The following is a 17005-nucleotide window of genomic DNA, read 5'->3' on the forward strand; positions in this document are numbered from 1 at the left end:
CAGTGTTACATTCTGCCGCCCTTGTGAGCGTCTGCTGAACGTCTTAAAAGCACATCAGCATCAAAGATGAAGAGTGACCCGCTGCCTACCATAGCTCCATGGCATGCTGGGGTTCCACCTAATAGCAGGCAGCATATCTCATCTTCTGCTTAGTGCAAATGAAATAAACCGCACCCTGGGGGGCTCTGCTCGGCAATCATGAGCCTCTCCTCTTCCAGTCAGGCCCCAGCAGTAGTCATCACCAAACCACAAATAACCAGCCACAAACCAGTAGTGTGTGACATTTAAACAGCGAATGCTACAAAGCACATCAGCTCAGGAATGGAGGGGCTCTGAGGTTTGAGCAGAGGGGTCCGTGTGGCATCAAAGCACATGTGGCCTGCACGGCACTTGGCAGCAGACATCTCACCAGCTCTGTTTACGCTGCCCTATGGGCACCAGTGGTTTGCAATGCGGGGCACTGGGGGCGCTACACCACCCCCCCCTCCAAACATTTTAAAAACTCTGCTTAAGTTAATTAGGGAATTAATTAAGTAATCATGAAATACAAGGGGGGACCCAAAAATAACCGGAATTTTGTTGTTGTCAGGCTGGTACTTGTAGTACGTGGTTGGGCCGCTAGGGTGATCGAGTTACACTCCTCACAAGTCAGTCTGCCAAGTGCCATCAGTCTGGAAGGTTGTGCTCGTGTTCAGTGAATTTTGTAAAAGTAGTTTTGTGCAAGCGTCGTTTTTTTAAGATGGCCGATTATCGTGAGCAACGCGCGGCAGTGAAATTTTGTTTTCTTCTTGAAAAAAGTGTCGCAGCAACTATTGTTATTAAAACGGTATGGCAACCCTGAACCACCCACCCTACTCACCGGATTTAGCTCCATGTGATTTCTATTTGTTCCCTCGGACGAAAAAAGACTTGAAAGGAAGGCGTTTTGCTGACGTCGAAGAGGTAAATCAAGAAATGACGAGAGCATTAATGTGCATTACTTCAGACAAATTTAAAAAATGTTTCGAACAGTAGAACAAACGGTTAGATAAGTGTATTTCCGCCAATGGAGAGTACTTTGAAGGAGACTAATTGTAGTTTGTACAGAAAATTAAACACGTTTTAAAAATATTTCCGGTTATTTTTGGGCCCGCCCTCGTCCATTTGTTTATTTGCACGATGTGCCCGCCGCTGTCAGCGCATGTCATTCAGAGTTGGTTCTGATTTGAATTTGTTTCATTTCTGTGTGAATCGCTTTATATATCCCGAGTCTAAGTAAGTCCTTGTGCGTTTGCCAAGCAGGTGACCTGAGGCTGCCCTTTGATTGGTTGCTTTCAGATTTTTCTATAAACGCTACTCTGTGTGTCCTGGGCACCCCCACATTTCTCGGTAGTGAATTAGTGCTGTATTAGGGGTTTATTAATGTGATTGGACAATCGTCAATGCTCTATGCCATGTTGATGTCAGTGGTTCACAGTTCACCACCCGCCGTTAACGTCACGTAACTACAGATGAGTGAGCGCGACTTAAAGCGGAACTTCAGAAATCAAAGAAACTCCGTTTATTTCTTTAATGAAACAGCCCTTCATGAATCAGTCACTTGAAGAAAAACGAAGACAAAGGACCTTGGACCGGAATCACCTGACTTAAGAGTTCACCAGTGGGCGAGTAATTAAGGACGAGTTTACACGCAGACTTTTTGCAGCTCTTGCCATGACAAACGGAGCTGGCTAACTGGCAGTGGCGTAAGTATCGCCTTTTGTTGTGCTCCCTGTTTGCTGTTTCAGAGTGTTGGTAGTGAAGCGTTGCAGACAACGACAGGAGCGAGACATAAAACATCTTTCTGAAAAATGCAAGTGGCATGAAAGCAGCCGCCGTAATCTAGACAATAGCATTGTCAGGCTTAGTATTGCTGAACAGCTAATTGAAGGCTACAGGACGGGCATTAGAAGGCACAATGAAGAGGCTGCCACACCCACCACATGACAAACCACCTAAAGTGGCATCTGAGGGCAGCCGTACCACGGGTGACACCTCACTGAAGAGTGGGAGGTTTTTTAAGTTGGCTGGAGTGCCAGTTCTGCCACCAACCACCACGTTTTTCCCTGCAGGTTGGAGGGCCTTCTTGAGTCACTTCTGGCCACCACTCCACCTGCACAACGAAGAGGTGACAAAATGGACACCAATATCCAGAACAATAGATGAGATGTACTGTGTGGGTGGTTAGTAAGATGGTGGTGTGCCTTGGGATGATTTTGGTTACTACGAAAAAAAAGGTTGGGAAACCTTGAGGCTATGAGGCTGATTTATTTTGGCAGGTGGGTGAAATGACTCCGTTTGATCAGAAAGTAACTGAAGGACAGGAGAGGCAACATTTATGTTCAAGGAAATATGGGCCTCCTGATCGTAAAGGCAGAATAAGACTCAGGTTGGACTTGTCCTGTGGGTGGAGAACAAGACCGGCTTAGGGGGGCCAGTTATGCTTGAATTCAGGGGTCACCAACTCCGGTCCTGGAGGACCACCATGGCTGCAGGTTTTCATTCTAACCCTTTTCTTAATGAGTGACCTGTTTTTGCTGCTAATTAACTTCTTTTCAATTCATTTTATTTGACTTGTTCTTGAAGGCTCAGACCCTTAAATTGTTTCTATTTCCTTAATTAGCAACCAAACAACAATGAGATACAAAATGAGCCGAAACAACTGGTGTCCATCATACAATATCTGAAAATAAAGAAAGATGAAGGTGTCAGGAATGTCGATCTGCTCAGGTCCCCAAAACATTTCACCAGTGCTCTTAGAAAGAGAAAATCAACAATTTCAGAAATGTGTGCTAATACACCATGAGAGCAGCAACAAGCCACAAAATTAAAGAACGGGCGTAATTAACGACAAGAACTGGCACCTCATTACGCAGCTGGTTGGAGTGAAATTGGTTGGAGTTTGAGGCCCTCACTTAGTTGGTCTTCTGTTGGCTCCCTCGCTTCACATTTCATTTCTGTTTGGATGTCGTTTAAGGAAAGAAGTGAAGCAATTCAGAGGAATGATGAAGAAATTCAGAGGAGGAAATCTTAAAAAAGCAATTCAATTAAAATGAATTCACAAGAAGTTAATTAGCAGCACAAACAGGGTACTCATTAAAAAAAGAGTTAGAATGAAAACTTGCAGCCATGGTGGTCCTCCAGGTCCGGACTTTAAGATGTGGGGGTCTGTGGATCTTACAATATGAATTTGTGCCCAGGTGAGGTAAGCCTGGCAAACTTGCATAGGACTGGGCAGACTGGCAGCAAGTGTAGAATAAAATTAGGGTGGGAAATGATAAACTGGGATGCAAAACTTGAGAAACATCAGAGGACCGGTGATTGTATGATGTGGATGTGGAGTGGCAACGACCAAGGACTGGGCACTCAGAGGCAGAATAAGATTTGGATTGAACTATTGATGCTATGGAGGTGTGCTGGGACATGTTACTGGACGATTGTGGAGGTGGGGCATGGCAGAATGGGGAACTGGGCAAGTTGGCAGAGGACTGGGCAACTTAGAGAGAGGTGTAGTACTAAATTTGGGTGTCAGGTCCGCCTGTTCCTTTCTCCATCTCTAGGGTAAGAATAAGGGGATTGTGGATGTCAAGGACTGAAGTTTTGGAGCACAGCAGAAACGCACAACTGGCATCAGATTGGGCAGCATGGTGGGATGGGTATAATGCATTTGAGCCTGGATTTGTCCTATGGGTCTGGAACAGGACATGCCAAGACGTGCATTGACGCTGTGATGAGGACCACGAGAGCATGTGGAAGGACCAGAGAGAAAGGCACTATATAATAGATACGTGCTGCTTCAGTTTGCCCCCCCTAACAGCTGCGCCCCACCCAATTTTTTTTCCACCAGCCAGCACTGCCTGTGGACTCCAATCACTTCAGAGTTTTTTTAAAATCACAGAATCTCCTGCTAGAAACAATCGAGAGGATGAAGGAGCTTTGGGAGACCTCGTGCCGTTCAGCCGGACCCCCGTCAGTAACACATCTGAAAGTTCCAGCAGCTTTGTTTTTTGCTTTCTTAATTCTTATTTTCATTTTTTTTTTGGTGACCTAAGCTGGCCTGCACTCACACTGCGCTTGACGTTCTCGACCCGGGCACACCTTCATCATCACCATGCGACAAGATCTGAGCTCGGGGGGCCAGCATGCATGTCGAAATGATGCGATTTGACTTATTCTGCCGCTGTTTTGGGGTCGTGTAGTGCAGGATAACACTCTCTCCTCTCTTCCAGATATATTGAGTGTGCAGCGCAGCAGGGCCAGGGCACGGAGCGACCCCACTAGTCAAACGAACTTGACACGGGGGGTCACATGTGGACAAACGCGGTGCCAGTGTGAGTACTGCTGCTACGTACTTTGACTTTTATTTCATTGCAGACGGTATGAACCCAAGACATTTCATGTTTTGTCAGCTCAACTCCATTTCCTCCATTCCTACATTTCAGGCCTGCAGCACACAGTAAAGCGTTCAGCTTTGTAATGTCACCCTTCCTTCCCACAACACTTAAAAGACGTTTTGGCGCTGAGAATACCAAGTGATGAAGCGTTTCAGGTGTTCTGTTGTTCCATTCTTCCTGCAAACACGTGTGCAACGGTATGGGGTCATTGTTGTTCTCTACTGGGAACAGGTGAGGACTGCAGGCAGGCCAGTCCAGTACCCGGACCCTGCTCTTCCGCAGCTTTGCCTGCGTCATGTGTAGACAATGTGGTTTTGAGATCTGGAATACTGATTCATCTGATCACAGTACACATTTCTACTGTGTGGTGGTCCATCACAGATGCCTCTGAGCTCAGAGAAGTTGACGGTGCTTCTGGACATGGTTAACATAAGGCTTCTTTTATTGCACAGTAAAGTTTAAAGTGGCATTTGTGAATATAATTCCATACTGTAGCGCTTGAAAAAAGAATTGCTAAAGTAATCAGGCCTGGCCCATGTGGTGATATCAGCCATCAATGAGTGAAGGTTCTTGACACAATGACGTCTGAGGGATCGGAGATCACGAATGTTGAGCTTAGGCTTGTGCCTTTGCCCTTAATACACTGAAATTCCTCCCGATTCCTTGAGTCATTTAATGATATTATGCACTGCAGAGGGAGAAATATATAAAAAAAATTAAAGGAACACTTTGAAAAGACATCACATCTCAAAGGGAAAAAATCCTGCTGGATATCTCTACTGATATCGACTGATATGGTAATGTGTGAGGAACGAAAGGATGGCACATCGTTTGATGGAAATGAACATGATCAACCTACAGAGGGCTGAATTCAAAGGCACCCGGAAATCAAAGCGTAAAGAGGATGCGGCAGGTTAGTCCATTGTGGCGAAGTTTCATTGCAGCAACTCAGAATCGTACCCAGTAGTTTGTATGGCCCACACATGCCTGATAACGCCAGGAGGGCGTCCTAATGAGACAAAGGATGGTCTCCTCCCAGATCTGGACCAGGGCATCACTGAACTCCTGGACAGTCTGAGGTGCAACCTGGTGGTGTCGCATGGACCAAAACATAACGTCCCAGAGGTGTTCTATTGGATTTAGGTTATTAGAGCAAGGGGGCCAGTCAGTGGTATCGATTCCTTCATCCTCCAGGAACTGCCTGCATACTCTCGCCACATGAGGCTGGGGATTGTCGTGCACCAGGAAGAACACAGGACCCACTGCACCACCATAGGGTCTGACAATGGGTCCAAGGATTACATCCCGATACCTAATGGCAGTCAAGGTGTTGTTGTCTAGCCTGTAGAGGTCTGTGCGTCCCTCCATGGATATTCCTCCCCAGACCATCACTGACCCACCACCAAACTGGTGGTCATAATGAACGATGTTACAGGCAGCATAACATTCTCCACGGCTTCTTCAGTCCCTTTCACGTCTGTCACATATGCTTAGGGTGAACCTGCTCTCATCTGTGAAAAGCAGAGGGCGCCAATCGTGAACCTGCCAGTTCTGGTATTCTATGGCAAATGCCAATCAGGGTGCCGGGTCATGAGCATAGGGCCCTCTAGAGGACGTCGGACCCTCAGGCCACCCTCACGAAGCCTGTTTCTGATTGATTGGTCAGAGACATTCACACCAGTGGCCTGCTGGAGGTTATTTTTTAGGGCTCTGGCAGTGCTCACCCTGTTCCTCTTTGCCCAAAGGAGCAGATACCGGTCTGTCCTGCTGATGGGTTAAGGACCTTCTCTGCCCTGTCCAGCTCTCTTAGAGTAACTGCTTGTCTCCTGGAATCTCCTCCATGCCCTTGAGACTGTGCTGGGAGACACAGCAATGTGTTTGGCAATGGCATGTATTGATGTGCCATCCTGGAGAAGTTGAACTATCTGTGCCACCTCTGTAGGCTCCAGGTATTGCCTCATGCTACCAGTAGTGACACTGACCGTAGCCAAATGCAAAACTAGTGAAAACAGTCAGAAAAGATGAGGAGGGAAAAATTTCAGTGGCCTCCACTTGGTAGGCCATTCCTATTTTGGGGGTCTTCTCATTGTTGCCCCTCTAGTGCACCTGTTGTTAATTTCATTAACACCACAGCAGCTGAAACTGATTAACAACCCCCTCTGCTACTTAACTAACAAGATCAATATCCCAGAAGCTTCATTGTCTTGATACTGTACTCTGAATAAAAAGTGTTCCTTTAGTTTTATTGAGCAGTTTATATTACCAAATAAAATAATGTCTGCAATGAAATAAAAGTCAAAGTACTTTTAAGAATCCATCCATTATCCATTATCCAACCCGCTATATCCTAACCACAGGGTCACGGGGGTCTGCTGGAGCCAATCTCAGCCAACACAGGGTGCAAGGCAGGAAACAAATCCTGGGCAGGGTGCACACACACACACACACACACACACACGCACACGCACACACACACACACACACACACACACACACACACACACACACACACACACGCACGCACGCACACACACACACACACACACACACACACACACACACACACACGCGCACACACACACACACACACCAAACACACACACACACACACACACACACACACACACACACACACACACACACCACACACACACACACACACACACACACACACACACACACACACACCAAACACACACACACACACACACACACACACACACACACACACACACACACACCAAACACACAACACACACACACACACACCCAGCACACGCTAGGGCCAATTTAGAACCGCCAATGCACCTCACCTGCATGTCTTTGGACTGTGGGAGGAAACCCACACCGACACGGGGAGGACATGTAAACGCCACGCAGGGAGTCCTAGGCATATTTTTATTTGCATTTCCCATACTGTCACAACTTCTTCTCACTTGGGGTTGTATGAAGATTTGGTTACTGGACTAAAGAAGTAGGCAGTATGGCGGCCGGTGGTTTACGCTGCTGACGCTTCAAGACGCTGGGTACTCGGCTTTGATTCTCAACATCTCCTCCTCAAGTCCACATTTCTAGACAGTCTGTGTGTGTGTCTGTGTGTTGAAGGGCTGCACATCTCACCGAGTGTCATTAAATGTTTTGAAAATCAAAGTCACAAAGCCACCGATTTTCCTAGAAATGGCTTTCTGAACTAAGCTTCACTGGTTAAATTCCTAATTGTCCATTAAGCGACTCCCATTATGAGCAATAACAACAATTAAACTGCCGCCATTTCTATTTTTCCAGTGCTTATTTGCTCTTCACGCACTTTTGTTATCAATTATTAAATCTCCGATAACAAACCTCTTAGAGCTCCAGTAAGTGGAATTGTAAGTGAACTGCCAAGAGGGGAGAAAGGCGGCCCACCATGACGGTTACATGCATGGCCTGAGAGAAAACAGCAGTGAAAGAATCAAAAGCGGGTAAATCAGAAAAACGATCTTCCAAACCAAAACGTGAGGCAAAAGTCAAAGTCAAGAAAAACGTTTAAACCCCAATCTTATAAGAAATCAACAAACATCTTGAGACGCATTGAGTACGTGCAGCCAGCTTGTAAATCGTCACTCAGATGTCATCACTCGATTGGGACCGCCAGGACTGCGTTTAGACAACAGAGCCCGAGACGGTGACTACAAAGATATAAAACAGTGGAAAAATGAACGCTCTTTCAGGGACAGCATATAAAGAACATGAGACCTGAGAATCACCTGCTGAAGTCGGCCAAGGTGTGCTGTACCACCGCGGGACGAGAGGGGGCGCAGTTTCTAACTGTCTTGCCTCTTTTTTCCCTACAGCACTGAGAAAACGCCCCATGCAGGCAACAGAACTCCACCCACAGGATCCCAGAAGCCCCGCCCCTGTGGACTGGGACGCTATAAAGCCGAGACGTTCCCAGAGGAGGGCGGGCGTCTCACTTCCGCTTGTCAGAACTCCCTGAGATGACCCACTAGCTGGTAAGAAGGCACCAACCAACGAGTTGTTTGGACAATGGCATTAAATGGACTGGCACCCCAGTCCTCCTTCTGTCTACCGATACATTTGGATGTTTTATTTCGCCTTATTAGGGGTTTGTTCGTTTTCAGATACCCCTTGGGGTCAGAGACTGTACAGAGCAGCTGCAGCAAGTGCAGGGTAAGGGCCCACCAGAGTAGGATCTCTTTTGGCAGTAATGGGGATTCGAACCGGCAACCTTCTGGAATACCAGCGCAGATCCTGAGCCTCAGAGCCACCACTGCACCCTCTAAGACCGGAAATCCCTGACAGTAAGGGGCTGACGAGAACTCATTGTGTGGCTGGGCTGGAATCAAAATCTCAATTAACATCCATGCAGCTTCTCATATAAACCTTATTATAAACCGCATAATCACTTTAATATGTCTGTCTGTGTATCCGTCCAGTTGCCATGTCCCCGTCATTCCAACAGATGGTGCATCATGAACATTTGCAGCAATGCATTTTATTACGACATTCATTATAAAGTGTCTTCCAATAGGTGGTGCACTCCAAACGTTAACGCTGAGGCCTACGTTGAGTTTTTAGATTTCTAGCCGTCTCAGACGAGGACACAGCTAGTTTGAAGTATTTCTACTAATCATGGAGTATCGTCAAGCATGTAGGATTTGACAGTTTGCCTGGAGTTGGATTACTCTGTCCTTTAGCTGCCCTCAGTGGAGGAGTTCAAGTATCTCGGACCCTTGTTCACGAGTGATGGATTAAGGCAACAGAAGATCGACAAGCAGATTGGAGGGGCAGCAGCTGTTGGGTGGGTGCCGTACCGGACCTGCTCTGTCCAAGAGCGGAAGTGGAAATGCAAAGCACAGCATCAGGCGTCACGGACAGGAGACCAGAGCAGTGCACGGAAACAGACGGAAAAACATCAAGTGAAGCGCTTTTGGAAAACCAGCAAGAAAACATCACGCTAGGCCAGTGGATCCCAAACTCCAACCAGAGTCACAATCATTGATGATAATCGACAACAACTGATCTCATTTAATTAGCTGGTCTGTTTCTCTCATCTCTTATTGTGCATTCAGAAAAACACAACTGCATGATTTTTACATTTATAAGACATTTAGAAATATCTCTATTTGTTTCTAACGCTATAAATGCTTAACTCTCTTGTTGTTTTCCTATTATTTTCCTTTTCCTGTGTAGTTTGCTCTCTTCATTTAACCCTAATAGTGACAATTAACAACCAGCATAGCAGACCCCCGGGGTGATGAAAGCAGCAACGACTTCAGTGTCAGACCCGCTAATTAGTGAATCATCAATTAAATAACCAGAAAACCTGGAAAAATTAGGTTGAAAATACTGTTAATAATGACTTGAAAAAAATGACATATTCCGCATATAACTGTTTATTACATGTTAATAAAAATGTACCAAACTTAGTTCCACATTGACTCCAAAACACAGAAACTGAGAAATAACGACTCGCCTAATTAAGCTAAGAGTCCAATGAAAAACAAAAGGCTGGCTGAAACAAAAACCTGCAGCGACAGGGGGGTCCCCCAGGATCGAGTTTGGGAAGAAGAGCGCTAGGCCAATCAACTGCAAACAACACGAGCATGAAGACGTCCAGGAGATACGTGGTGATGTGCCACTGAGTGGGTCAGTGTGTGCCGGGGGCCATCGCTCTTCTTAATGCACACTGAAGATGAGCCGGTGAGAAAATAAAACAACAATATGGCCAAACTCGGATGATGGACGGATAACAGAATCAGCTGAAAGAGGCCAAGACAGCATAAAAGGCGACTGGGGCAGATTCAATTTCATGTAAATACTGTAAACGTAAAAATACCTCACCATACCACACTATGGCACTCCTCAACCCTGAGCAGGGTCCGGTGGGGTAAAGTAAAAATGACAAATGAAACGTTAGGTTTGTGTAAAACTCGAAGGTACCCCTTATGTGAAGGACCTGGGGGTCGCAGTGGACTCGTCACTATCTACTGTACATCCCGACGGTGTTCAGACACCATTAAGAAGGCTAACAGAACGTCAGGTTATACTGTATAGCGCCCTGATGTGTGGAGTACGAGTCACAGGAGGTCCTGCTCAAGCTTTATCACACACCGGTGTCGCCTCATCTGCAGTGCTGTGTGCAGTTTTGGACTCCAAGCTACAAAAAGGACATAGCAGCCCTAGAAACATCTAGGGAAGAGCAACTAGGCTGAGTCCAGGGCTACAGGGGATGAGTTATGAATGAAGACTAAAAGAGCTGAGCCTTTTCACTTGGACTTCAGACCCCGAGGTTGTGAGTTCATATCCTGCTACTGACACTGTGACCACAAGCAACTCGCTTCACCTGTCTGTGCTCCAACTAGCTCTCAAATATCGCAAGTCACCCTGGGTAAAAGTGTCAGCAACCTGATAATAAGCAAGTGACATTAAAAATTCATTTTTGAGAAATGAGGTGACTAAAACAGATCAGCCTGCCTGTTGGCCTGCTATCATTAAAATGTTCCTAATGGTGTAACACAACTAAAGTTGATCACACGGCACTCGTGTAGAAATCACAAACCTTCAGATGCCTAGGTATTCCCACACCGCATGCTAAATGAGCCGCCAGTCGGCTTCTTTTTGTTGCTGACCCTCATTTCTCCCACCAGGTGAGCAGAGTGCGAAGGCGGCCAACATCACGCCGCTGCTCTCTTGGTCAGGTCTAATTGTTATGACGTAATTGTTATGACGTAATTATCCACTCAGCGGCCATTTGGAGATTTCATGGTTTGATGTTGCCGTGCAGCACCAGCAAAGCAGGTTCAGGGTTGGTCCAGGTGGCACCTTCATGCAATTTTATACAGCAATCATCAGGCAGACAGCGACTTAAAGTTACCAATCAGCTGAATTGGCACGTTTATGGTGAACCAGAGAGAAGCACCAGGATACGAGGAGGATGTGTGGAAGCTGTGCTCAGTCTGTAGTGTGTGTTGTTACCGATATATCATATTAATAACATACAATATGCAATTCATTTAGTCATCTGCCTTGTCTCCTTAATGTGGAGCCGAAGGAGGCAGGCCCCAGTAATAACTGAGGGGGTTTGGTGTTCTTGGACCCTCTGGTCTTGACTCTGAATTCAGGCACTGCCTCTGGATGCTAAGTTTATATTTGTTTTCTTAAGGGTTTGCTTTTTTGGAGAGGAGAAATAAACCGCTTTCTGTCCTTTGTCTTGTCTCTGTCTCTTTTTGCGATTACTCTTTATATATTAAAAAAAAATAAAATAAAAAACTTTTTTTTTTTTTATAAAGGTTTTATTATTCTCTTACATCACAGTTTCCAGCTGTGGTTTCAGCATTCAGAATACACTGGACATTTTACAAAACAAATGAAAAACACAAAAAAAAGAAACAAAAAAAAAACTCAAAACAAAAGAAAACACAAAAAAGAGACATTGATGCTCTGAGCCCACTTGCTTTCACACTACTTCCCACACGACAAACAGTGCACCTCTGCTTTTAGGCAAACGAGAACAATGACCTGAACAGGATATACAAGAAACCGACAACTTTAATAAAAAAGAACAGTACAAGTGTGTACGTGGTGGATCACAACCAGACCATTTTTTTCTTCCTTTAATTCTTTTATTGACAAATGGCACAAACTAGAAGCAAATCTGAAGCTTTTACTCCCACGGTCAGCTGCCCTTCAGATCTTTCTCGAGTATGTCATAAGGCGAGTGTCACAATGGATGGTCCTTAGAAATCGGCAACACTGCAGACGTGATACGAGTGCCTTCAAATACCCGAGAGCACATAGCAAAATGACAAGAAAATGTGTATAAACACACTGGCACATGGAGGAACAAATAGCATTTTAAATAAATATTCTATTACAGATCATATGTACAACTGGGAATGGATGAACAAGGCTAATTAAAGCTCAGATTGAATATCATCAGTGGCCTGTATCCTATGGCGTTCAAACAGCTTGATTTGGCTACTCTGCGCACGGCCGCGCGGGCTCTGCTGCCCTCCACAACACACACGCACGCCTCACTTCAGTGTCTGTGGGCTTTTATTGCTTTCACTGCCCTGATACGGTCACGCGGACCCTCCTCTTAAATCACCAGCAACTCAGGAGAAGCGTAAGTTGTTCACAGGACCAAAACACCTCCACGTGCTGCAAAAAAAGCTCCAGATCATGTTCAGGTTTTGTTGACCAAGTTCACCGATAAATGTGTGTTACAAAAAAAATAAATAAATAAAAAAATTGAAATCCGGTTCCCCACAGCATAACACCAAATATTTTCAGTCTCGGCAGTAGAAAATGTCACGACTACAACTCGGTGTGCACCAGTTCAACACTCTCTGTGTCTAAATGCACACGCACTCCACTCAGAAGGAAGAAACAAACGGGACAAATGGGACATTTAGCTCAGTGCTCTGACAAGTCACAAGCAGCACACAGGAACTCCTCCTGAACTCACAGTTGAAATATTAGGAAATAATCCTCACCCACCCAGCCAAAATCCCACCCTGTCCCAAACACACTTTGTGCTACAATTTCTCTTTTAGCCATTGTTCAATGTAAAGTAACATTTTATCATCAATATTTGCCCTTTCACATGCAGGCTTACATTCATAACGGAGGCATCTACATACGACACGTTTGGTCTGAAAACTGGCAGACGTCCCGTCGATACAAATTCCATAGCTTTCTTTTCAGTCTAGTATTTTGTTCCAATATTCATATTGTGTTGATTTGATTCATATTTATTGCTGTTTCCTTTCTACTATCTACAAAAGTTTATGACACCAAAATATACAGTCCTTTTTATATAGATATATACACATATATATATATATATATATATATATATATATATATAGATATATACACATATATATATATATATATATAAAAAAGACGACACAGTCAGCCAAACACAGAAATGCTTTTCATTCCCTGAAGGGTGGGCTGCTTTTCATCCCAGCTCCCCAAACACGTATGTTCTGCAAACTTTTCTGAGAAAGAGAAAACAAAAAAAAAAAAAGGGGGATGAACTTCCAGGGAAAGACCATTAGAGTTGAAGACAGCAAAGTGGGATTTTCAAAGGTTCCCTTACACATCTGAAGGATTTTAAAACACGCGCACGGCGTTGTCCTTGGGAGCATAGGGGCCGATGTCTGGCGGTGCGGAGGCCGCTCTTGTCTGTAGCACCCATCGACTGCTCATAATTACATAAGACGTTGTAATGAATGGAAAGGAAACCTCTCAGCATCAGCACAAAGCACATGGCATGACGGGCCTCAGCCACAAAGCATCATGGAACAGAAGAAGTTTTATCCTAATTTACCTTCCCGGGGTTCATAATTGCATGACTGCTGTGTACGTCCATCTCTTCCTCCCCAGTGACAAAACTTGTTTTCTAACTGGCGTATGCAAGCTGCTGAAGATAAACTGCAAGTGCCACATATACATAAATAATCAATACTTTTAAAGGTACAGGTAAAAACTGTCAAAGTCTGAATTTCCCAAACAACTTGGCTTGTAATCTTAACATGATGTACGGCTAGAAGCCTCATTTGCATCCATTTTCATCCTCATATTCACATTGAGTCCCAATACTGTCAGTCGTTACACATCAAGTATTTCTTCTGCGGTGCCTCCACAGCGCAATCGGTACCGTCCTGTCCTCCAGCTGATTGTCGGATCCCACAGCGCTGACAGAAAGATGTATATCGTCATGGACTCTCGAATAAACCAAGCTACGGCATAGTCCAGTTTGGAGAAGCAGAGGGCGCCACCCTGGAAAGCAAGCAGAAGACAAAGACGTTTGGGTGAAACATTCACATCGAGTAGACTTGCGGAATATGAACAGCTGTGTTAATAAAAGCTTCATTTTGAAAACATCAGCGCTAGGGACTAATAAAGAACACAATGCTGTCTTACTGGGCAGGCCTGGAGGATGGAGTCGTTGGTCTGCCACTCCACACGTGACAAGGGAGCGCCTCAGCACCATTACAGTCCACACACACACACACACAGTATACAGAATTTACGTATCTATTAATTTATTTAATGAGCTTCTGTAAAAAGCCAAATTTCCCACAGAGGACAAATAAAATTTCATTTGTCTGCAACAGGCTTGAGCAGAGCAGGTCAGAAACTGCTGAACAGCACTGGTCAAGCACCAGTTAACAATGATGTGAGGAGAAGCATGGTGGAGTGGGGGAAGAAAGCGAGCCAAAACAGCAAACATGGCACAGAGGTGATGCCAACTTTTCAGTGACGGATGTTGCTGACAAGTTTAACGGGTAAGGCTATTAAAAACAGCAGCCGCTTCATTGAGGTCACAGCTGTGTCTGCCTTGGTGACGACTTGCCCTTCTAATTTTCACAATAACGTCACCTTCACAATAACGTCACCTTCTTTGTCGGCATATTATGGCGTTTTACTTTTATACCCATGAACAACTGTTTAGATGGAACTGTATTTGTCCTAAGGATGAAATTTGGCTTTTTGCAAACGCTCACAAAATGTAATGAACAACAACTTTCCCCTCAAATACACAAAGAATTACAAAAATAAGAAAACTTCTGACTTGGCAGTCAGTCCCAGTGAGGCTCTATAAAGGGGTATTGCTGTTGGTATAAAGGAGCCCTCGTCGTGTTTCTTGACACAGTGTTGGTGTGTCACGGAGAGGATGTGCAGCACTGTTCATAATGGTACGCAGTTTTACTTTAACTCCCTCTAGGGGTCCAGAGTGCGTCCCAGAACTACGCCTGTCCTTGTAATCAGCCTGTTCATTTGGTGGGCCTCCCTTGAAGTGATCTCGCCAGCCCAGCACACACCACTGGTGTAGAAAATCACGCTGACCAGTAGATACAGTAGATGTATAGGTAATATTTATATTGAGGCTATATATGAAATGACCGAGTCAGCCATGTATTATGGGGTTTAATGTTTAATATTTATGACATTTTTGTTCTGTTGATCATTTGCCCTTCTGCTACTGTTGTAAGAAAACACCCAACAAATAAAGCACAGCACTTCTGGGCTTGGTGGAAACCTAAAAATGAAGTGCAAGCGATGGCTCACTAGTCACTCAAGTCCCCAGTGTTGCCCTATGGGGTGGCCAGCATCTAATGTCACGTCATGTCATTTTCTAACCTGCTTAATCCTGAGCAGGATTGTGAGGGGTGATGGAGCCTATCCCAGCCAGAATAGAGCGCAAGGCAGGAAGAAACCCTGGGCTGGGTGGGCGCCAGTCCACCGCAGAGTGAACACACACACACACACCCACCAAACACACATCCGGGGCCAATTCAGTGCCACCAGTTCTCCCATTCTGCATGCCTGTGGACTGTGGGAGGAACACACAAACGCCCCGATCTCCTTACTGTGAGACAGCAGTGCTACCACTGACCTGACTTAGGAAGTGAACGCTGCAGTCTTATTATACTGTAGATGATCCCAAAGCGCCATACGTGCGCACTGTACACAGCCATAGGACAGCACCGCGGCGCTTTAGCTGGTCGAAGCCCCTCGCCACTACCTACTACTTGCGGCTGGCCCTGGCATGCACACTGCTGCCACACGTCCCTCCACTCTGTGCCACCCCTGAACTGTCCTGCCTGGTCCTCCACAAGGGTTCAAATAATTGCATGATTGAGAGATTACAAGTAATAAATAAACTGGCAGACCTTTCTATAAACAGTTAAGAGTGTGGACTGATGGGAAAAATGGCAAATGTATCCATTTAAAATTAAATCTACAACACAATAAAGTGTAGGGGTCTGTACACTTTATGAATCCACTGTGTATGTATCTATAAATAAATCAATTGGCTACAATAACTGATAGTAAAACATTTTAAAAATATAAACCTTAAAGAAAAAAAAATCTGATGTATTGCTTAGAGTTTGAAAAACAATTTGGCAAATTTCTTCACAAACCTGGACGACAGAATGTTTAACTTTCTCTTATTTCTTTAACAAGGTCCACTGTAAGAAATGAGGTTATCAGGGCGTGCGTCTGACATGTAAAGAGAGACGACGGCTGCACCGCTGATTTGGTCTGCACGCTGAACTAAAGGGTCTTCTGTGCCTCGACATGGCACCCCGAGTGAGGCCTTGGGCTCGAGCCGCTTTAAAGTTTAAAGTGACGCGTGCGGCAGCGTTGGTGAGTTATGAGTGGAGCCCCGCCGGCCTGGCAGGCAGTTACTGTGCCTTTAATAGTCTGCGTGGCTTTATTTTGTTAAAATGGGCCAAATTAAATAAGTAAAAAGACAACCATGAAATAAATCATCATTGTGCAAAAATAAAATAGAGTGACATGAAAAAATGCAGCAATACATATAAGTGAGTCATTAAATTGTGATAAAAAAAAAAACATTAAATAGTGACATGAAAATCCATCCATCCATCCATTTTCCAACCTGCTGAATCCTAAATACAGGGTCACGGGGGTCTGCCGGAGCCAATCCCAGCCAACACAGGGCACAAGGCAGGAACCAATCCTGGGCAGGGTGCCAACCCACCACAGGACACACACAAACACACCCACACACCAAGCACACACTAGGGCCAATTTAGAATCGCCAATCC

At 45.1% G+C, this 17005-nt stretch overlaps 1 protein-coding gene across 1 annotated transcript in view; it reads right to left on the reverse strand.

Annotated features, from left to right (window-relative positions):
* Positions 1-13284: 13284 nt before the first annotated feature.
* The window catches only part of ugcg (UDP-glucose ceramide glucosyltransferase), a 106828-nt gene continuing 103107 nt past the window's right edge, over positions 13285-17005 (reverse strand). Inside the window, exon 9 of the mRNA XM_039759519.1 lies at positions 13285-14204. Within this exon, the coding sequence (XP_039615453.1) occupies positions 14034-14204 (171 nt within the window). The 3' untranslated portion in view covers positions 13285-14033. The remainder of the gene's footprint in view (positions 14205-17005) is intronic.

Source organism: Polypterus senegalus, chromosome 7 (genome assembly GCF_016835505.1).
Source record: "Polypterus senegalus isolate Bchr_013 chromosome 7, ASM1683550v1, whole genome shotgun sequence".
Lineage (NCBI taxonomy): Eukaryota > Metazoa > Chordata > Cladistia > Polypteriformes > Polypteridae > Polypterus > Polypterus senegalus.